The 23685-nt window shown below is 33.4% G+C and overlaps 1 protein-coding gene across 1 annotated transcript; it reads right to left on the bottom strand.

Annotated features, from left to right (window-relative positions):
• Nucleotides 1-9389: 9389 nt before the first annotated feature.
• On the bottom strand, nucleotides 9390-23009 carry LOC123654574 (ionotropic receptor 75a-like). Its single transcript, XM_045590474.1, has 15 exons — nucleotides 22931-23009; nucleotides 21982-22148; nucleotides 21277-21427; nucleotides 20779-20874; nucleotides 20630-20709; nucleotides 19918-20045; nucleotides 18780-18837; nucleotides 18554-18669; nucleotides 17332-17540; nucleotides 16378-16425; nucleotides 15553-15737; nucleotides 14830-14968; nucleotides 10496-10658; nucleotides 10215-10403; nucleotides 9390-9754 (listed from the first exon to the last, which is right to left on the bottom strand). Exons 1-15 carry the CDS (start codon nucleotides 23007-23009, stop codon nucleotides 9661-9663), a joined length of 1902 nt encoding a protein of 633 aa, XP_045446430.1. The 3' UTR covers nucleotides 9390-9660.
• Nucleotides 23010-23685: the final 676 nt, after the last annotated feature.

The following is a 23685-nucleotide window of genomic DNA, read 5'->3' as shown; positions in this document are numbered from 1 at the left end:
ATGCTCGTTTGTGTTTCCTGGAAATCCGCAAACATCGCTTCAATGTTAGCCATTCGCAACTTTAATTCCAAAATCTCCACTTGACTGCAACATACAACATCTTTATATGTATCAATGTACGTGAGAAATTTCGTTAAACGACCCTTATAAGTTCCTCGTTTCTTTACTAACTCGTTCATAGTACCCATCGTAAAATATACAATCAAAATTCAATAAATTATTCGTTAAATTCAAAATTCAATAAATTATTATTATATTAAATAAATCAATAATTATTCACAAAACAACAAATATAAGTATTTACTTAAACTATCGTTTCAATAGCAAGTAAATGTAGTGATTGAAATTTAATGGAAATATACAGAATGATTCAATAAATTACAATAAGCAACGAAAATATTACTATACTATTAGTTTTATATTTTATCCAATGAATTTATTACTACCTACACATTGATTTATAAAAAAAAAAAAACCTTTTTATAAATCAATGTATCTACAACAAAGTACGTTGATTCGATTGAATAGAATTGATTAATAATTAATTAATCTTTGTTCTATCTGATTCGCACCAGTCGAATGAGATAAACCAAAGAATTAAAGAATTTATTTACGCAAATTACGAAAGAAAAAATTAATAAAATTTTAAAATTTATATTAAATGTATAGAATATTAAATATTAAATACTAAATATTAAATTTTAGAAACATTAAATTTATAATTATTTATTACGCTAATTATCATTAAATGATACAAAAGTCAATCAAATGAGTGAATAGAATTTTTGAATATTAATTTAACTTATTTAATCTTTTACTTATTCTAAATCCAATCGAATTAATAAGCCCATTAACATAAATTACATCCGAGCACTAAAATAATTAATTAGGAATTGTATAAAAGAAACTTGTAAACTACCTACAACGGTGAACAAACAAAGAATATTCACTGTCTATTGTTCTATGCAGCGCCCGGCCGCTTACGTTACGATTAGATGCACGAGTTATTTTTAATAATATACTTTTAATAATACAATATTGAAAGAAAATGATTGGGAGGGGTTACGGTTTAGGGACAAAGCTATAATAAAGGGCAAAGAAATGGATCGGACTCACTCAGACCGCTTGCTTATCAATCTTGGTATAATTGCTTATTATCTTTGTAGTCACTGGTTCATTCTGTCACGTCACCGATTCTGGGCATCCATAAAGAGATCCTCTTCGTAATGATTAATGCAGCAGAAGATCCTGGTTAGTCCCAAATCCTTAGGCGTGGCGTGATATCCGGCTCGAAGGACCAACTTTATGTTGGGGAGGTTGACTTCAATAATAATGTAGCATTTCTTCTTAAATTAACTTTAATTAATTTCAGATAACGTATATACAAACTTTTACCAATGATTGAACATATGATTATAAAGACTAACTTATTGTCGGTAATAATGTGAATGCGTCTGACTTGACGTTTCTAATTTTCCAAGCTACCCGCAGTCGCCGGCGCGGTGGGGGAAGGTTCCGTTGAATTCTTAACAATTACATTCAGTCATTAATTCAAATTAAACTCTTTGAATCTATTGACACATGTAATCCGGACGAGCACTGTATTATAACACATATTTCATTTCACGTTGTGTTATTCATAATCACATTGATCGTACACTTGGTGGAGACCCACCCTAGTGGAGAAGAGTAGAAGTGATACGAGATTAGAATAAGATCAAAGTCAATAGAGTTACACCGCCTCATTTCACGTTAAAAATTTGTAAATCCTGTTATGTGTGTGTCACAGCACTAATCGTAACGTCGCAGCTCTAGTAACTAGTTATCATGTCATCTAAGATGGCGTTTCGAACCACTAAAATACAATTATTCTTGAATTAGATGTCATTAAATATCTTCTTTGTACCAACAACATTATTTAATTGCGTATCGCTGACCAACACTATACAAATTCCACGACACTTCTATTATGGTTAATGTTTACAGTACTCGAATAATACACTTCCGCATTTATAACAATACAGTTCAATATATCCCGTTTTTTAAACCCGTTTGACAAATCGCTCGTGTCCGTCCATCGCTCAGTCAATATTGACGGCGACTTTATGACACATAAAACTTTTACGTCCTGTCGCTATTGTCGAGCGCGGAATGAATTATCGATATACAGACATTTTTGTCAATTTTTTATATCTAACAGGCGATATTAGAGCGACACTCGATTTGTGGTTTTACAGCCAAAATAATTACACACACTTCAGTCTATCGCAGTCCACTGCTGGACATAGTCCTACACAAGTTTGCGCCTAAAAACGCGCGAACTCATGTGTGTTGCCCATAGTCACCACGCTGGGCAGGAGGTTTGTTGACCGCAAAGCTGGTTTTGTCGCGCCAAAGACACTGCTGCCCGTCTTTAGCCTGTGTATTTCAAAGCCAGCAGTTGGATAGTTATCCCACCATCGGTCGGCTTTTTAAGTTCCAAGGTGGTAATGGAATTGTGTTATCCCTGAATCACCTCTTACTATACCCACGGGAAGAGAGGGATGGCTATATTCTTAATACCGTAACCACACAGGTTAAATAAATAAATCGAAAAGGTAACCATAAACTTAATAATCAATGTTGCAAACAATATCATTTCTAAAACAAAATAATTACGTTGTGACCATATTTTTGTTTGATGTTATAAATATAGACCTTGCCTTGCTGATGTTAAACATTTCAAAAATGGGCGAAAAATGTCTAATTTTACGTAAGATTAGACAAATTCAATCAACGTACGTACAACAACGTACGTATTTTTCGTTCATGTGTGTATTTTTAAATTGTAAATGTAGTTTGAAATAAATAAATATCTCAAACAAAAAAAAACACTTCAATTATTCAAATGGAACAAAGTGATAAGGCACAAAAGCCTTAAAACAAAAAAAAACGTGTGGTGTCGTGTGACACCAGATAGGAACTAAGTTCCTTATTATAAATTATTAATTTCAAGTTCTATTCGAGGTAATAAGAAAATAATTATTCGGATACCTATACATTTTTTTTTATTATAATTTTTTTATCGATAATAATCAAAGAACTACTTTACAAAAATAATCATAAAGTATCTAATTATCGCATCACATAAAAATAATAGCAAGCTGCAATAATAGTCATCACGTATATATACTACATACATTAGGCACTATATAGCGATCATACATAGATTATACATAAAAACTTTTTTTTTACATTACGGCCGTTTTTCCCCGGCTAGGAATGGTTTCCTAGCCGGGAAAAAACGCAACGCCCCATAAGGAACTTCGTTCGAAAAGAATCATCAGTCTTTATACCCAGTAAGAAGCTATGAAGTAACAAACATGAAAAATACACTCGAAATAAAAACCCTTAAAACCTTCTTTTTTTAATATAATATATAATATATAAATATCTACACAACACACACACGGTCGTCTGTTCCTAAAGTAAGCAACTTAATGCTTGTGTTACAGGTAACAGCCGACTGGTATATAGCTACATTTTTTGAAATCATCATCTCATCAATTTAACATAAATACAAGCATTAAATAGCGTTGCAATAAATTTTCAATTACCGAGTCATACACGCTTCATACAACCGAATACCTATAAATTAAAATCGATATTGGAGATATTATGTTCAATCAGCTATGAAATCTTAGACTAATAGGTACCAAATTAATTTTGATTCTTATGACAACAACGGTAAATTAGTTCGGCATCGAATTTAAATTGCGTCTGAAATAGCAGGTCGTTAATAATGAGGTTTGATCAGTCGCTTGATAGAATTGAACTTACAGCCTGTTATTTTAAGAATAAATTAATATTATAAATAGTTATTAATCTGTATGTATAAATTATACTTGTAAGTTTATGTATTATTGTGTAGCTATTACCTATCTTTATTTGATGCTAGTTTTTACATCTATCAAAAATTTTTTCTTTTATATCTTGAAGATGATTGGCGGATAAAGCTGTATCGCTTGAAGTCTGCTTTTTATTAGGGTTCCGTACCCAAAGGGTAAAAACGAACCCTATTACTGAGACTTCGCTGTCTGTCCGTCCGTCCGTCCGTCCGTCCTTCTGCGTGTCACCAGACTGTATTTCAAGAACCGTGATAGCTCGACAGTTGAAATTTTCACAAATTATGTATTTCTGTTGCCGCTATAACAAGAAATACTAAAAAAAAAAAATTAAGGAGGGGCTCCCATACAACAAAATTTTTTGCCCCTTTTGGCTCGATATCAATAAAGACATCAGGTAGGCACTTGAAATATTCACATAATACTCAACTGTATTTACTTTAATAATAATTAGTGAAATTAAAATAAAACATACAAATACTAAAATAAACATACAAAAAATATAAAATATAAAATTACAATAAACATACAAAAAACGCCAAATAGGCACTTTGAATATTCACAAAATACTTAATTGTATATTTACTTTAATAATAAATAATAAAATTAAAATAAAAAAATATTAAGACAAAAAAATATTCTAAATATCTTTCCCTAGTCAAAGGTACGGAACCCTTCGTTCTCGAATCCGAGTCGCACTTGGCCGGTTATGTTATTAAATACTTGCGTAATAAAGTTTGAATAAAGAAGTTTGCGATACCGTCGTGGGATTACCGACTGTTGTGCTGGCGGTCATGAGATTTAGCGCAGTACAAATATTATAGTATTTATTTATATAAATAATATTAGATAAAATTGTATCTAGTCAAACTTTGCCCTTAGATATAAGGGTTTTTATATATATAAAACTATTTACACTTAAAATTAAGAACGAAATAAAAGATGAGAAACATGTTGCCGATTTGGAGGCTGTTATATTTCTGATTCTCACAGAGTATATTATTACATTCCTGTTTCTTAAAAACAAGTCCAGGAATTAATTAATCTCTATGTTTAGTCCTCGTTCTTAATACTATGAACTGCCCGGTGGCAATGCTAAGTCAGCGGAACAGTTTCGTAGTAATCTAAGACGGCCGGCGTGCATGCATAACTATCTATTTAAAATATCTTTCAATTCAAAGAAAATAAATATAAATATCAGAAATGTCTGGCAACCATCACTCGCCAATTTCATTAACGTAAAAATTAAAAAATATATTTTTAAACTTTAGGTGTCGTAATCGTAGTAAATCAAAAAAAACCATACCGTAAAAGTTTCAAACGCTTATCGAATACGACAATTTAATTTGCACGGATTATAATATCCGGATTGTTTCATATTTTAGTAGCAACTTTACATAAAGTTCTCCCGAAAGGGTCAGATTCGTTTACACGCTCCGCTGGCCCGATATCCCGGTAGATTTAAACAAAAACAACATTCCTTACAAGGATCAGAATTTTTATTGCCTACAGATAGACGCTTACGTAAATATTACGTATAGGCGTGTGAGGTGACGTTTTTAAGGCGGTACATTTCATAACATAACATATACACTTATAAATAGAAAAATGAACATTTAATCAACATTATAAATTATATTTAAATTTAAAGAGGATTTAATTGGTCGAATAAACTTGTAAGAAAGTAATTTGATAAATTCCTAATTAAATATTTGCAAAAAACTTCAACAAACAATTTGCTCACAGTCCTTCAACTTAGAGAGCTGATTAGAGATACCCTTAAAATCCTAAAACAAACTTTCTTAAATACATTCTATAATATTCTCGAAAATACTTAAACAAAAATATAAAAAAGACACAAACACAATACAAACACAAAAACAATTTTATCAAATATTAAAAATTTACAAGCGATACGACATAGACACAGCCGTTAAGTAATATAAAACACAAGGAGACACTTCCATTTGTATGCAAATGCATTTGTCGACATCCGGCTACGTGTCTTCGTAGCGTCATTACTAATATCTCTGACAGTTAATTTTTGAGGACATATTTAAATGTCTCGGGGTGAGCTCCGCACCGTTTTCCTCGAACTGAGCTCATTTAACTACACTGATATATCGTTCCAGAAACGATTCTTGTAAATGTAATTTCCAAAGAAGAATGTGTTTTATTTTATTAGGATGAAAAATATGAAAAGACTTTTCGTTGAAAAGTGGATGGGCAATGCTTTGTTTTCAATGGCTTTATTTGCTAAGAAGAAAAATATAAACATTTTTAATGTTATATCAAAAATACCGACCGTTCCAGCGGGGATCGAACCTCCGACGATTCGATTTCCAACCTCCGAGTCACCGTGTCGGTTCGAAATCTTTGATATGATGAATTTTTATTCGGTCTTAAGGAACCGCGGCGTTGCCTATAGTGAATCCTTCACAGCACCCGTAACTAATCAATTTTTCATATTACAATGAAAATCTTTGACATAAGACGACACCTTGCCACTTTTCATTTGTTTGTATTATTTTTTGTGTAGTACCCACACATGAGGAAATTATAAATATTTTTGCGCCGCGGTTCCATAAGACCGAATAAAAATTCATCATATCAAAGATTTCGAACCGACACGATGAGTCGGAGGTGCGGGTCCGATCCCCGCTGGAACGGTAGGTATTTTTGATATGATATTAATTTTTTTTATAATCTCCTCATGTGTGGGTATTACACAAAAAATAATACAAAGAAAAATATGGCGATAGTTCATTGTTTCAAATCTTGATCAGAAATATAGTCTTCAATTGTTATAATTAAAATTAAAATCTCGTGCACACTAGGTCCTGCGTGTTTCGGAAGATTTCATTTTATATTATAATAATTATTTATTTAAATACACATATACAAAATAAATTGTCACACACTTAATTATATAAATTATACTAAATAATAACACTTTTATTTTAATGTACTAAAATAAATAATTAGTTAAGGATGTGTTTTAACTAGACGTGACATAAACTACTGCAAAAACGATCATTATAATATAGCCATAATTTAGTTATTCTGTTCCATAAATATGCGTAGCTTTATCACCGTTCTAGCACCTAGACGCACAAGCGCTTGGAGTGTGTGGCAGAACACATAAAGTCACCTGTTTATGTAGTGAACTTACTTTCCCATTTTACAATATAAATTGTTTCTTAATAACCTTGACTTAGAAGATAAATTCTCCGCTAATCTTAGTACAGACTAACAAATATTAAAATACAAAAAACTATGGTAGTTTTTTTTTTAATAGTGGTAATTAATTACTGGTGCACTTTTTTAAATTCAAAAATAATGAAATTAATGTAATCTACTTAAAATTCTTAATAATGTTATTTCGATAACACATTGCTTTATTTAGCAAAAGATTTGTTATTATTTTTCCTTTTTAGTTTTAGAATAGAAACTATCTCAGCGTAAACAACAAAGGTGAGACGCAAATAAAATGGCCGCTCGCTTGAGCTTCAGGTGTTATGTATCTACTTATTTATGGGCGGGTTTAAATGAAATAAATTATGTATTTTAAAGTCTCATCCAACCTTTCTCTGTCGTAAAAGGCTCACTTTATACCTTGCATACTTAAATCATACATTTTTTAGGGATAATTCATGTCAACGAAAATGTTAAATTGCTTTTTAGGACTCCGTACCTTTAACCACATTCTAAATAACTCTTTCATACAGTCGTAGCCACCTGAAAAATACATGGATATATAGATACATGGGTCGTAGCCACCTGAAATATACCTATACATGGTGATACCTCCAGGGCGGAAGGTGCCTAAGTTACTCACTTGGGCTACTACAGTTAGAGGTGACAAATATTAAAAATAATAACATTTTATTTTATTAAATACTAGCTGCCCGGACAGACTTCGTTCTGTCAAAAGTTAATAGAAAAAATTAATATTTTTTTTTTTTATTATTAGAACCTTCCGTGCGTTTTAAGGAAAACAGAAAAAAAAATTAACTGAATTGGTCGAGCCATTCTCGAGTTATCCGCTTAGCAACATTCATTTTTATTAATAGAGATTATTTCATATTTTATCATCTTTAAAGGAAACAACGTGTGATATAATTAAAACTTAAATGTCGCTTATGTTTGTCTATGTTTATTCTGTAAATCAAAAGCAAAAATCAAGTTAAAAGTATTTTTTTTAATTAATACTAGCTGACCTGGCGAACTTCGTATCACCTTATTTTTTTCTGAAATATAATAATAACATAATATATCAAAATAAAATATAGTAACTATCTTTTAAGTTGGATCAAACTGCACACGGTGCGCAAATTTGACTAAAATCGGTTAAGTAGTTTAGGAGTCCATTGAGGACAAACATTGTGACACGAGATTTATATATATTAAGATTAAATTAATAAAAGTGTTGACAGCTAACCGCATTAAATTATATGCCCAATTGCCTAGTCTCGTTTTTAGTATTCAAAAATGGATTTAGGAAAATAACGTTTTTCCAGTTCTATAGATAGGCGATATAAGCCAATTTTAGAAAAGGGAAAGAAAATAAAAATAAATGTTATAAGGCCTGCGGTTGTAACATAATGCGGCATTTCTTTAGACTTTCTTAGACTTTAGAGATGGCTTTGTAACACAGTGCTATCACTGAGACACGACATTTTAACAGGACGGTCTATAAAACATTAAATTAAAAAAAAGTTATCATCAAGCTTAAGCAAACAATATTATAGAAGTAATTATCGTAGCAATAAATAAAAACGGAGATAACACCAAAAAGGGGCGTCTGGTGATAATTATAAGAACAATACAACAAATTAATGTTAGATTGATAAAACTCCATCAGCAAGTTTAAATCTTCTTGAATTTATTAAAATATAAAGTCCCTGCACTCTAAGCGAGTGTATTCAATGAGGGCCGCCGGGAGTAAACAAGAATTGATCGCGTCATTTATAACGCGCGATTCAGATAGCCCGCCGACGCGCCTCCATTACTCACCGCCGCCGGGTCCCGCGTCAAACGTCTCAATGCCGCTTCAGACTAACTAAGGTGCGGTTTTTAAGCGTTTGTCAATATATCTTAAATGACAAAACGTTTTTTAAAATGTAATTATAACTTTTTTGTGTGTATCTAATTACTTGTATTACTTACTACTAAACCATATTAATCATCTTAGATATGTGTCAAACGGATGATGGCAAAAAAATGTTATTAAAAGTTAGTCTGTCAAAATAGTTCTTGTAATAAGCATAAATGCCATAAGCTTAACGGCTCCCAGGAGGATTGGAGTCCTGTGTCTGGAGACATAATCAATACAAACACCATCAGACCGGAAAAAACCAGATCTAGAATTTGACAAACAGCACCTACACAACAGGATCGAACAGATGGTATGGATGGGATATAATCATATATTATTTAAGCAGGTTTAAATGTTTTCTCTGGAAATAATGAGGCAATGACACGTGATAGTAAAAGTACAGTTTGTATTTGATAAATCATATATTTTTTGTTACTATTTAGTAATCGTCAAATTTTGCTTGTGCTGGTGTAGACAAAGACATCATTTCCTTTTGATTTTTTTTTTCTTTAAATTAATCCGAATGTAACAAGTGTTCATGCAAAACAAAGCCAAACAACTCTACAAACTACGCTAGACAACTGCCACGCGTCTAAAACGCTTGCAATGTGAATACACTCTTAGATAGCCCCTTCCTCCTGACACGGGCTATCAAATATTTTTCCCTTTATTGTTTTTTTATGCTCCTTGGGAATCAGTCCTCGTTCGTACCTCTTGTGCGTTATGTTCGCGATTATTGAGCGTACTTCCAGCTTGTTTTTTACCTTGGACTCTGGAAAAAATATTGATGGACTGTCTTGTCATATCTACGTGTATTCGATAAAGGAATAATTCGGATGGAAATTAGGGGTGGCATTTACGAAATATAACTTATATAAAGCATTTCATACGCCGTGTTGGCGCAACGGTTACAGCCATGGATTTTACCTGTTGCGTTGGCGGTTGCGGGTTCGATCCTCGCACATGACAAACATTTGTATTGACCATACAGGTGTTTGCCGTGATGGAGCAGCGTGGTGGATTAAGCTCTGATCCTTTTCCTACACGGAGAAAGAGGCCTATGCCTAGTAGTAGGATATTACTGGCTGAAGCTTCTAAGCTTCTAAAGTATTTCATATAAGTTGTTCACTAACTTTTCAAACTCATTACATAGACTAGCAATGAAAATGTAATCATTATCAATTCAAAAGATTTCCTTGGATTCGATAATATTAATTTTTATATTTAAATACCTGTACCAGTAAATTTCGCATAGTAAAATAATCACAGAGAACGAGGCCACTTGGGCAAGGACTATGAAGGCAGGCGCCGCTTGCCCCAGCGCTAAGGCGCGTGGAGTCCGCCCCGAGCACTTGGGCCTGTAGCCGCTAACTCTACCTCGAACTGCTGATGTATGGCCGCGCTCAAGGAGACGCATTAGACTGTAAATATAAATAAAAAGTAATGTGTAATAAATATAAAGTAAGTTTTATATCTTTTAACAAAAGAAAATTATTAATATCGATAAACAGACCTCCAGACGAAAAACTGCTTATAGGGACTCCGTTTTTGTGCCATTATGTAGACATGGGCGGGCGACATCATCTGCAACGACCCTAGCTCGCATAACTCCTTATCTTCAAACGTCTTAGATAGGACCTGATAAGCCGTATAGGGTTCAGTGTGATACGCATAGTCTGTAAATAATGGTAACACGCTCCCGTGAATACGTTCAGTAAAATGGTTCAAGTAAACGCATAAATATGTATTATAACATTTTATTAGCCCTTTTGTATCTTATCTTGAATTATGTTCAATTGAAAAGACTGTGGCAACATTTCTGGTGTAAGTTGTTGCCTTAACGCCAGTGATTATAGGTTCGATTCCCGGTTGGGGTGTAAATTATCTACCAAAATCAAAATTGTTTCTTAGTCTGGATATATACCCTTGTGGGTCTTTGTCTATACTTTAGTCAGTACTGGGGTTAAGGCTGATAATTAAATGGTAATTTTGCAGCCGATGTTTTAGAGGATTGGGTGTTGACATTTTAGCATTGTATTTTAATCTTAAACCTTAAGATATATATTAGTATATTAATCAACACATACGGCGTTATTGTTGACTACTGTGTATTAAAAAGGTAAAAAACACAACGAAAAAAAATTACAGAATATAGGGTACATATCATGTCTGATGCCACCGCGCTTTATTTTCATGAAAAGAACTTATTCGATGCAATAATTTACTGCGTTATTTACGTATTGCCTTGACTATATTCAAAAGATTTTTTTTGGAAATGTATACTTACAAAAAAAATATATAAGAAAAACCGGTCAGTGTCGGACCATGTCTTATATTTTCTAGGCGCTCTGATGACTGGCGGCCTGGAGTGCCAATGTATTAAAAACCACTCGCGGATAAGGGATAAAATGCTAAATAATTTTAAAACAAATAACGGGCAATTACAAGCCCGTGGATGTTGTACAATAAATAAAATAAAATAAATGTTAAAATCTCTTATAATTGCACTGTTTATCAATTCATTATTATTTTAATTTACTATGTATCAATACGAATGTATGGTACAGATAATTTTTTTGATTCTGATCTCAAGTATGTTGTAACAGTTATCTATAATATCTATAATATATATAAACGCGAAAGGTCATTCATCACGAAATCTCCGAAACTATAACACCTACAAACTTGAAATTTGGCAGGTAGGCTCCTTATAAGACGTAGGCATCTGCTAAGAACGGATTTTACGAAACTCGACCCCTAAGGGGGTGAAATGGGGGTTGCAAGTTTGTATGAACGTCCTATGATTTTGAAGTAAGAGACTTGAAATTTAAAATGTATGCTCTATAGATGATGAGAAGGTGTTCAAATAATATATCTTTAGAAATCAACTCCCTTTTGGGGTTGAATCGGGAGATGGTAGGTTGACTCACTCATCACGAAATCTCCGAAACTATAACATCTACAAACTTGAAATTTAGCAGGAAGGCTCCTTATAGAGTGTAAACATCCGCTAAGAACGGATTTTACGAAATTCAACCCCTAAGGGGATAAAACGGGGGTTGGAAGTTTGTATGAAAGTCCCATGATTTTGAAGTAAGAGACTTGAAATTTAAAATGTATGCCTTATAGATAATGAGAAGTAGTCCAAATAATCTATCTTTAGAAATCAACTCCCTTTTGGGGTTAAAACGGGGGATGGTAGGTTTACTCACTCACCACGAAATCTCCGAAACTATAACACCTAAAAACTTGAAATTTGGCAGATAGGCTCCTTATAAAGCGTAAACATTCGCTAAGAACGGGTTTTACGAAATTCGACCCCTAGAGGGGTAAAACGGGGGTTGGAAGTTTGTATGAAAGTCCTATGTTTTTGAAGTAAGCTACTTGAAATTTAAAATGTATACTCTATAGATGGTGAAGAGGTATCCAAATAATGTATCTTTAGAAATAAATTCTCTTTTGGGGTTAAAATAGGGGATGGTAGATTGACTCATTCATCACGAAATCTCCGAAACTATAAGAGCTACAAATTTGATATTTGACAGGTAGGTTCCTTATAAGGCGTAGACATCTACTAAGAACTGATTTTACAAAACTCGACCCTTAAAGGGGTAAAACGGGGGTTGGAAGTTTGTATGAAAGTCCTATGTTTTTGAAGTAAGAGACTTGAAATTTAAAATGTATGCTCTATAGATGATGAGAAAGTGTACAAATAATGTATCTTTAAAAATAACTTCCCTTTTGGAGTTGAAACGGGGGATGGTAGATTGACTCACTCATCACGAAATCTCCGAAACTATAACAGCTACAAATTTGAAATTTGGCAGGTTGGTTTCTTATAGGGCGTAGACACCCGCTAAGAACGGATTTTACGAAACTCGACCCCTAAGGGGATAAAGCGGGGGTTGGAATTTTGTATGAAAGTCCTATGTTTTTGAAGTAAACGACTTGAAGTTTAAAATGTATGCTCTATAGATGGTGAGGACGTGTCCAAACAATGTATCTTTAGAAATCAACTACTTTTTGGGGTTAAAACGGGGGATGGTAGATTGACTCATTCATCACGAAATCTCCGAAACTATAACAGCTACAAATTTGACATTTGATAGGTAGGTTTCTTATAGGGCTTAAACATCCGCTAAGAACAAATTTTACGAAACTCGACCCCTAAGAGGGTGAAATGGGGGTTGCAAGTTTGTATGAACGTCCTATGATTTTGAAGTAAGAGACTTGAAATTTAAAATGTATGCTCCATAGATGGTGAGGAGGTCTCAAAACAATGTATCTTTAGAAATCAACTCCCTTTCGGGGTTAAAACGGGGGGTGGTACATTGACTCATTCATCACGAAATCCCCGAAACTATAACAGCTACAAATTTGATATTTGATAGGTAGGTTCCTTATAGAGCGTAAACATTCGCTAAGAACAAATTTTACGAAACTCGACCCCTAAGGGGATAAAACGGGGCTTGGAAATTTGTATGAAAGTTCTATGTCTTTGAAGTAAGAGACTTGAAATTTAAAATATATGTTCTATAGATGGTGAGGAGGTGTCCAAATAATACATCGTAATCTATATATATAAAAGAGAAAGGTCACTGACTCACTCATCACGAGAACCCAAAAACAGCTGGAAGGTCCATCCATCTAGGATGGATAAAGATGAAATTTGGCAGGGAGGTAGATTGTAGTTAGTAGATAATAGTAGTAGAGTAGAGAGATTTAGCGATATTCCACCGCTAAGGGGGTTTAATTGGGGTTGATAGTTTGTATGAAACATATACAGCCTGAAAATAAAAATAAAAATGTGGTGTATAGAGAGGTTTTATAAAAACAAGTATTAAATTATACTAAATTGTGCCTTTTAAAAAGTTACTCAGTGTGATAAGCATTTCAAGTGACTGAAATAAAAAAAAATGCGTTAAACATCTTAATAGTAATGCATATCTTCATAACCACGCGGATGTAGTCGCGGGCAACAGTTAGTGTATTATAAAACAAAGTCCCCAAAAGTGTATGTGATCGATTTCCTCAAAATCTACTGAACGGATTTTCATGCGGTTCAAGAGGAAGGTTTACGGAACGGCTAAGCCGATTATAATGAGAGTTTAACTGGAAGTGTGCCGGGAAAACTTTGTGACACACTGATTTCAACGCGGGCGAAGCCGCGGGCACAGCTAGTTTTATATATAAGGCACTTAACCTTAGGAGGACTCAAGGATGTTTACACTTTATTGGCCCATAGCATGAGGTTATAAACACTTGATCCGTCGTCATGGGTTTGTCACTTCATTGTGTAAAGAGTATTATTATGTTACAACCGTTTTACTTTTCTTGTATAATATTCTTTCTGGCGAATAATAAGTTTAGTTGGTAAATAAATCTATGTAATTTTTTTTACATAGCTTTATTTACTAAATAGTTTGACACGCGTTGGCGTAAAGGCCACCGTACTGGTTTGTGGCTGTTGCGCTGGCGATTGCGGATTCGATCCCCGCACATACAAATGTTTGTCACATTTGTATTAGCCATAATAATGTGGTCTGAATGTTTATTGCAGCCCTCGTGGGTCTCCCCACCTTACCTCGGAGAGCACGTTAAGCCATGGTTCGGAGGGAATATATCTATAAGGACAAATATCCAAACCGGAAACAGAATATTTGTACAAACACAAATATCCATCCTGAGTGGAAATCAAACTCGCAAACTGGTACACAAGAGCGATTGTTACAAATATTCACTTCGGACGAAAGTCAAACCTACAAACTTCGATGTAGAATTTTATCAGCCACGTAGGAAATAATTATTTAATTATCAATCAGAAAATAAAATAATTAGTTATCTTACCCCCAGTTCTAATTAAGTTTATTCCAGCGGCTGCCGCCTGTAAGAGCGGTGTCGTCCGCTTCGCCATTGTCACCTTCTTCATTCTTAAATAATCTTCCTTCGGATTTTTATAGCCGCTATAGTAAAAAAATCCGGGATTCTAAGGGTAATAAAAACAAGCAGTAAAATGTTATCAATAAATAGTTCCACATAAAATTGAACTCCTCAATCTTTTTGTTATGAGCGTATCTAAAATTCTTACATAATTTAGAGTATAAACATTGAGAATGCACTGTTCGGTTTTCAAACCAACATAATGGACAAACTACTTAAAAGGTTCTGCTACCAATAAGACGGATTTTAGCTGTACATTTTTAGATGTGTCTCAATTTTCTTAATATTTGGTTCGTAAAAGGTTGATTTTAAGGGCAATTTTTGTCTTTGAAAAGGCCAAGTTTTTGCTCGTCATTATGCAGTGCCAGTAAATAACGACAAATATCACATCCTTGATTGGTTTATGAACATAGAAATACTATTGACAATCCTCTGATGAATAATCTTTTAATCCTTTGATAACAAATGCAAGCTAGCAAGATGGTCTGATATCATTAAGAATACAGTCGGGGGCAGCTTACACCGTGCAATACATGCTGCTTACGATCGCCTTCAATGAAAACTTATCATTCGCGTTCACGATCCTCGTTATTGAGGGAACGAAGAAGAGAAGATTTCTTTGTTACTAACATCAAGCCATCCTCTGGTGTAGCCGATATCTTCAAACACGAGCTCCAAGTCACTGTTGATCAAGGCATCCATGTCGGCGAGCGTGGGAGCTGCGGCATTGAGCAGCCAGGAGACCACGCTGCTGGTGTAGTAGTTGTACAGAAGCATGCTCATCAGACCAACTACTAGGAGAATTAAACGACGACCTGCAAAACCACTTTTATAGTGGTGCGAGTAGTCACCTAAAACACCTACGGTTTACGGGTTCGATACCAGATCGGGACGGATATTTGTACAAATATTTCTTCCCGCCTTGGATGTTTGTCCTTGTGGATCTCCACATCGGGCCTCGGAGAGCACGTTAAGCCGTCAGTCCAGTTTGTTATATTATAATATATAAAACCTAAACAATAATAATACCTAACAGCAATCCTTACTCATAATAGAGAACATCAACGCCAACCCGAAGTTAAGCATATTTCTTATCTATTTCCTTCCATTCTGGATGTCTATCACCATGGGTCTATCCATCGTGTCTCGGAGAGCACGTTCATTTGTCAGTCCCGACTATAATCATAAACATCTGATAGCGATAGTTACTCATAGTAAGGAATCTGTCCGCATTACTGTTGTGGATTAAGCTCCAATCCTTTTCCTACATGGAGAAAGAAGGGTATGACCAGCAGTGGAATGTGGGATATAACAGGCTGAGTCGTAATTTAATACTGCTCTCACGCAGTGTTCTGTTTCTGTGGTGAGTACGGTGATCAGAGCTACTGGGGAAACGGGGAATGGATCGGCAACGCGCTTACAATGCTTCTGGTGTTACAGGTGTCTATATTTTACCTTGACTCGAAGTAGCTTCCTCGAATAACTGAACGCCATCTTCATAAGCTGCAACCATACAAAAGTATAATAAGCGACATCAAATTAAAATTAAAGTGTTAAATAAGTCAAAAATGACTCTCAAAATGATCGCGGTAACATCCGTATAAGTATAAATAATTGTGTTTGCTCGCAAACGAAAAAAAACCGACTTCAATTACATCGACGAGTGGTATAACGTAGATCGACGAAAAAATAGTCAAGTTACTGCGCGTTATCAAAGATTACTCAAAAAGTAGTTATCAGATCTCAATAAAATTTATATGTGACCACATGACAAACATTAGCTTTCGGTTAAATTAAAAATTATTAAAATCGGTACACCCAGTAAAAAATTATTGCGGATTTTCAAGAAGTTCCCTCGATTTCTCTGGGATTCCATCATCAGATCCTGGTTTCCTTATCATGGTACTAAACTAAAGATATCTTCTTTCCAACAAAAAAAGAATTATCAACATCGGTACACCCAGTAAAAAGTTATTGCGGATTTTCAAGAATTTCCTTCGATTTCTCTGGGATCCCATCATCAGATCCTGGTTTCCTTATCTCGGTACTAAACTTGGGATATCTCCTTTCCAACAAAAAAAGAATTATCAAAATTGGTACATCCAGTAGAAAGTTATGCGGTATAATACAACGTAGGTCGACGAAAAAAGCGTCAAGTAAAAACGCATTATTAGATATAGCTCGAAAAGTAGTTGTTAGATCTCAAATAAATTTAAATGGGACCAATTGGCACACACCACCTTTCGATTAAAAGAAAATTTGTCGAAATCGCTCCACCCAGTCAAAACTTCTGATGTAACATACATAAAAAAAAAAAAAAAAAATAATAATAATACAGACGAATTGAGAACCTCCTCCTTTTTTGGAAGTCGGTTAAAAAATGTTGATAGTGACAGTCATATATCTTACCTTGTTGACAAATAACAGCGTAAACACTAAATGCCGCATACAATCCTGGCTCCTCTCTCGCTTCTAAATATGAACTGATGGCCAGTATTATGGTGCAAGCCACACAAGCTATGATAGTACACCACCAGACGCCTGGTGATAATGGTGTCAGGAATCGGTTCTCATAACCTCCTACACCTTTTTCTATGATTAGATAATAGAATTTTGTCCTGAAAATATTCACATGACCGTAACTTGTATAACGTTTAACATAAAATTTTTTTAGAAAAATAAAGATGTTATAATACACATAATTTCGCCCAGGAATTCGTGTGTGTGCCATTCACACACAGCTCAAGTAAATTTTTGAAAAGTCGTAGGAAGGCCGGCCGTTGTGATTTGTTCTATCAACGATCATCACGATCTCGTGAAAAGGTCGTAAGTGCCATGGAAAACGCGTCGCTTACGCGTTTTAGCAAGTAATATATTCTATCTCATTCTCTCCTATACATTTATGATATATAAGAAGTTTCACTTCAAGAATCTATCCATTCTTTGATTACTTATCAAAAAACTACTATGTGTTATACCCACAGTATATTTATAATTTTGTAATGATTGATGTTAATGTCTCGACTTCAATCTAAACACTGTACTAGGGTTATTAAAATATCCATTATACATATAAAGTAAAGATAAAATGGAAAATGAGGGTATTTCCGATATTGAGGTCAAAATAAGTGAAAAAATAAATATTTTAAATTAAAAAAATTAGTGTGTTTGAAACATAAAAAGGTAAGTTTCCGCCAAATTTTGTAAAAAAAAATTGTTGTAAAAGATAACAAAAAATGTTGTAAAAGGTAAAAATAAAAAACAAAAAACTTGATTTTTTGAATTTTTCACGTGAATTTTGAGGTTATGTGAAAAAAAATGTGAATACAAAAGATCTTCTCATTATCTACAACTTTGCCATTGGATTTTTTCCATGGGACATGTAGTTTAGCCAAAAACCGAGGTAAGCCGTTTTTTACCCTTAAGGGGGAGGGGAGCTCCCTTCCTTTCATTTTCGTTGTATTCTCTTTCTTTTACAATGGGTTTCATCCTACTATAAATTTTTTGGTTTCAAAAGCTAAAGGCACTGGTCTTTATGTGACAGTTGCGGCGTTCAATTTAAAACAAAGATAAAATATGGCTAAAATGGCTTAAGCTGCAATTTTCACGAAAATAAATATTAATGTCTTACTCGAGCGTGGTCGCCGACGGAAAGAATACATCGACCCAATCCAGCCACTGAGTGAATATCCGAGCGCAAGTGCACGAAATGTCTTGTTCGCCCCAGTACAGGGAATTGGTGACCGCCTGCGAAATAAAATTGAATTTTATATCGCTAGATGAGGTGCATTCTCAGCGTTTGTATATACTGAGAAAATTACGTAATGAATATTTTAAAATAAAAATAGTTGACATACCAAAGTTGAGTTCCTTGCAGGGGAACCGATCCATCGTCCCGCGATAGTGTAGTTAAACCTAATCATAAACACAGAAGAAAAAAAAACTCTTCGATTACAAGTTTTTCAAACGTTCTGATAGTTTTAGAATATTAATACATTTCAATGCTGATAAAAAAGAAATATGATGCATATAGTTAGTAAACTTATAGATATTATTTATATATTTGTCGGCACTTGCGCTGTCGTAGGTACGCAATTAGCAAGGAATTTATAAACAACAGATGCACCGATCACACCACCTAGCAGCACATCGTTCGATAGTCACCTACCTTCACTCATTATATTACTCGAGTTATTTTTTTTAAAAAGGTTCTTTATATTCATTATTTTTTGGTTTTCTTTAATTAAATTTTTTGATAATGGTCAAATTTCGACCTCTGCGCGACCACTAGTAAAACACAAAAGTATAATATTTAACTACTAACATGCTTTCATAGGTAATAGCTACTTCTAAGTTATATACAAAAACATAAAAGATTTTTAATTACAGAACTTACAGAAGATCACAGCTAAATAATACTGCTTCCAAGCAGTGTTGTGTTCCTGTGGTGAGTAAGGTGACCAGAGCTGATGGGGATGCTTGTAGTATTGCAGGCGACTATAGGCTACGGTATACTCTTACCATCAGTCGAGTCGTACGCTTGTTTGCCGACTTAGTTGTATAAAAAAATTGACGTAAACGTCTGACGGACAGCTAGAACCAAATCGCAAAACTACGAACTGTTCCGTGTTTAAACTACTAATTTTATTTTAACTAATATTTTGTAAACAGCTTCATAGTGGAATTCAATGTATGTATACATAATAAATATATAAATAAACGGTTCACACTCAACGACCCCAATAGAGTTTTCTGTTGTGTCGGGGGTCCGGAAACACACACTATACACAAACACAAACGCCCAGACCACTACAAACATCCATATGGCCAACACAAATGTCTATCTTGAGTGGGGATCGAAACCGCGACCGCCAGCGCAACAGACAGTGCTGTGACGTCGTCAAAAGTAGTTAATTTAATGTCTCACATTTTTAGTGATTTGTCATTATCGAGTTAATGGTTATATATCAATAATATAAGAAAACAAATTGGTACCTAAAATTATGCATTTCTTTCAGCACCCATAGTTGCTGAGTCACGATTTTCGTCATCACCGACACGCCGACTGTGTAGCCTAAGTCTGATAACATTTCTGGCTTGAACACTTTAGGACGATCAAGAATCTGGAAAAAAAAAACGTAAAGTAACATGTAGATTCAAATAACAGACTATTCTATGCTCATTTATTATAGAACCATATTTTTTTATTCATTTATTTAGCAAAGTGATCTTTTCGGCGAATTAATTATTTAATTTTTTTAACCGATCTCTTTTATGTTTTTAAGATAAATAAAGCATTTTAGGAGTTCGTAAAATTGAGTGTTGATTATTTTATTGAAGCAATAACGTCCCGAAGCCTATTTATTTATTTTTCAGTAGAATATCTCAATTAAATAAAATATTACTAAGATAACAGACTGACTTAATTAAATAAAATATATTAACCAATTTAACACGAATATTCTCCATTAAATTTACTTGGTATTCGTTAATCCTAAAATAGTTAAAAAGTTCATTATTATTTAACAAAAGAGAGGAGAGAGAGGGAGAAAAGATAAGATATTACTTATTCAATTAAACCAAATATTTCAAAACAACATAAATGAAAATTCACATTAAAATACAGAGATTCCTTACCGCGAGAAATTTATATAATATTATAAAATATAACTAAAGCACGAGAATGTCGTAACATTATTCAACGCACCACAGATATGGCTCGCAGCGTCAAATTGTGGAAATCCCAGCGATCATAATATTTGAATCCGCTCAACGAAACGTTCAGACCTGAAATTGTGTAACGCGAATCAGCACGAAATTTCGAGGCTTTGAATATTTTATTTCGGTATTATTCACCTTTCCCGGGACGCCAAGTGCCTATGTGTTTCTTCTCCAGATCATTGCCCTGAATCTTGCCAAAGTTAAATACGTCAATTAGGTCATATTGTGCCCCTGAGAGGAGAATTAGTATTGATTCCGTGCACATTTACTATTTAAGCTAAAGTTAAGCACATTATCAGAAGAACTGTGATATAAAATATTTAATTTCTATTAAAAAGCTACTTAAATATGCTTGTAAATTGTCATATCGTCTTCCCTTGAGGAGAGACATTTGTCTAATAACATGCCGTTTATAGATTTTTGTTGTGCGCTTGCAAAAATACTTGTGAATATCGATGTTTTTATGAATAAGTTGGTTTAATATATTACTTATATACATAAAAAAAGTAGCAGAAAAGTTTATTAATAAACAAAATTTCATAACAATCATCGAGATAATTTTATGTACCCTACACCATCTTGGTAATTAAAGTGAATAGCTAGTAGCTAAAGTAGCTATAATTGAAACCTTACCCTTATTAATAGCCACTACAACATCAGCATCGACACTGAGATTCATTCGTCGTAAAACATCCAAGGAAGTCGATACACTCGCTTCACTCAATATTTCGTTCTCCAAGATAAGCCACATGTGAACTGAATCAAAAAGCGTTGCTCTCGACGCCTGGAGATACCATAAAATATATATTGTATATATATATATATAAATATTATTATCGGGGAAGAAATAATAAATACAGCTAGGATTCATTTTTAGAAAATGTCGTTATATCCCTGTTTTTAGACAATGAAAAAATGGCTACAATATACGCACTTGTCAATAAAGTTGTAATAGCTCAGTTAGGAAATCGGTCGGTCGCGACCGACCGAAAAGACCACAGTTCAAATCCTTAAATTTCCATATCGATTATTAGTTTTTCTTTTTTTTTTCTAATTGCACTCGTTATTTTTTATTTAAATAACCAGTTTTTATTTTTGATTATTATGTCGGTAAAATCGAAAAATAATATTCATATTTTATTATTATTAATTTTTAATTATTTTTTTATTGATTTTTTTTACTTATTTATATTTTTTATTACTGTCGGTAAAAAAAAATATTCATTATAATTCTTTTCATTACTTTTTCATGATTATTATTGATTCAAAAAAAGAAGAGCTTACAACTTTGACTGACAGTTTGATAAGCTTATATAGATTTCCGGAAAGCTACGTCACCGTTTCTAGAACGATCTGGCTTCCATCACAACCCCATTCCAGCAAAACTCCGACAGGAACGAGCCACTGTTGCAAGTTTTTCTTGATAGCAGCGTCATCTTTATCAATCATCTGCATTGAAACTCTCATACCATTCCGTATCAAATCATAAACTTGATTTTTGTTACCTGAAAAACAATTTTAACTTAGCAACATAATTGTAAGCTATAAATTTTATTGTAATTCTACTATACTTTCTGGTTTTTAAAACTCTTATATTTGAGACGAAAGGTATAAAGGAATAGTATAAAGCGTAAGCAAATTAATAAATACGTGTGGTAATAAGGATATGAAAAATAAAAACAGGAAAAAAATTTAACCTCAAATATATGAAAAAAAAAATAAAAAAAAATATTATACATTAAAAATAAAAAATAAAACGAATGTGCTTTAGACCACACGACTGAAGTAAAACTTTTTTAGTTGGCCCTACAGTAACATACAAAACATAATTCTCTCTCCCTTTCTATCTTCACTAACTTATATCTCCCTCTCAACCCTCGTCACGAATTCACCAGCTTACTTCCCAAGTTAAGCGTACGTAAAGAAGTTTTACTTCAAAAATTAATAAAAAAAAATAACATAACATAACATAAAAATAAACTTTATTGTAGACCAAAACAGAAATAATACATATCAGATTGATTTTAACAAAGTATCATAGGATTATTGAAATTAAAGGGTAAGGCTTTAGATTAAAAACCGTCGAATTATCTAAGCTCAAAATTTGACCGTTTATCAGCATAATTTCGTTACAAAAAAAAAATAACCCCAACCTATCTAACTTTAAAATGACGGTTCTTAATCTAAAGCCTAGCCAAATTAAAGATTAAGGATATTTGAAATTACAAATTCTGACAAATTACGCCAATGAAATACATATAAATTATGATTACAAACAACAACTCACTCATCTTAGATCCGCACGTCAAGTAGCTCACATATGGAACACGCTTGCTGCTAAAGTAGTCAACTGCGACACTTGTCATCGCAGCCCACACACACATAATCATAACTAGGAACATTAATAATAAGCGCCCCATCATCTCTTGAACGAACCTTTGTCAATGTGTTGAGCAATATTACTCTGAAACTAATTATAATTGGCCCTTAATATAGAAGATAATTGTAAATGTTTGTTAAAGAGAAAAAAACCGACTTCGTTATACATCGACAAGTAATACAACATAACTCAAAAAAGGACTCGTCAGAATTCGATCATATATAGGTAATATGACCACACAAAAATCACAGACTTACGATAAAAAAAAATTATCAAAATCAGTGAAGCCAGTAAAGCATGAACATAAAAGAAACAAAGTCTAATAAAGAACTCCTCCTTTTTTCGAAGCTGGTGAAAAATTATTACTAATAAATACATAATTATTCATTTCTTTAATTACAACATTACAAAACCGATAACATTAAGTGCAGACAGATCATTTACTTTCCACGCTCACAGAACTTGTGACAACTTAAACACACGAAAATCATTTTAATATTTTTTACGTTCTGACAATTACATATACGACAGTCACAAAATTTTATTTATCAAGATGTTTAATCCAAAAAAAAAATTCGCACTTACTTTTATACTATATTAAAATCAGTTATAAATTTTTAAGCTCTCATGACTACTTCCAAAACTAACAATACTGCTTTCAA

This window comes from Melitaea cinxia, chromosome 6 (genome assembly GCF_905220565.1).
Source record: "Melitaea cinxia chromosome 6, ilMelCinx1.1, whole genome shotgun sequence".
NCBI lineage: Eukaryota > Metazoa > Arthropoda > Insecta > Lepidoptera > Nymphalidae > Melitaea > Melitaea cinxia.
Note: the sequence above shows the minus strand (reverse complement) of the source record. Positions and strands in the feature narration are given on the sequence as shown.

Coding starts and splice junctions, on each gene's coding strand:
- LOC123654574 (XM_045590474.1), bottom strand. CDS start 23,009: ATGACAAGTGTCGCAGTTGACTACTTTAGCAGCAAGCGTGTTCCATAT. Junction 17,541..18,553: donor CCGTCGGCGACCACGCTCGA/GTAAGACATTAA, acceptor GAATATTTTCAG/GACAAAATTCTATTATCTAA. Junction 16,426..17,331: donor CGCTGTTATTTGTCAACAAG/GTAAGATATATG, acceptor GTATGGTTGCAG/CTTATGAAGATGGCGTTCAG.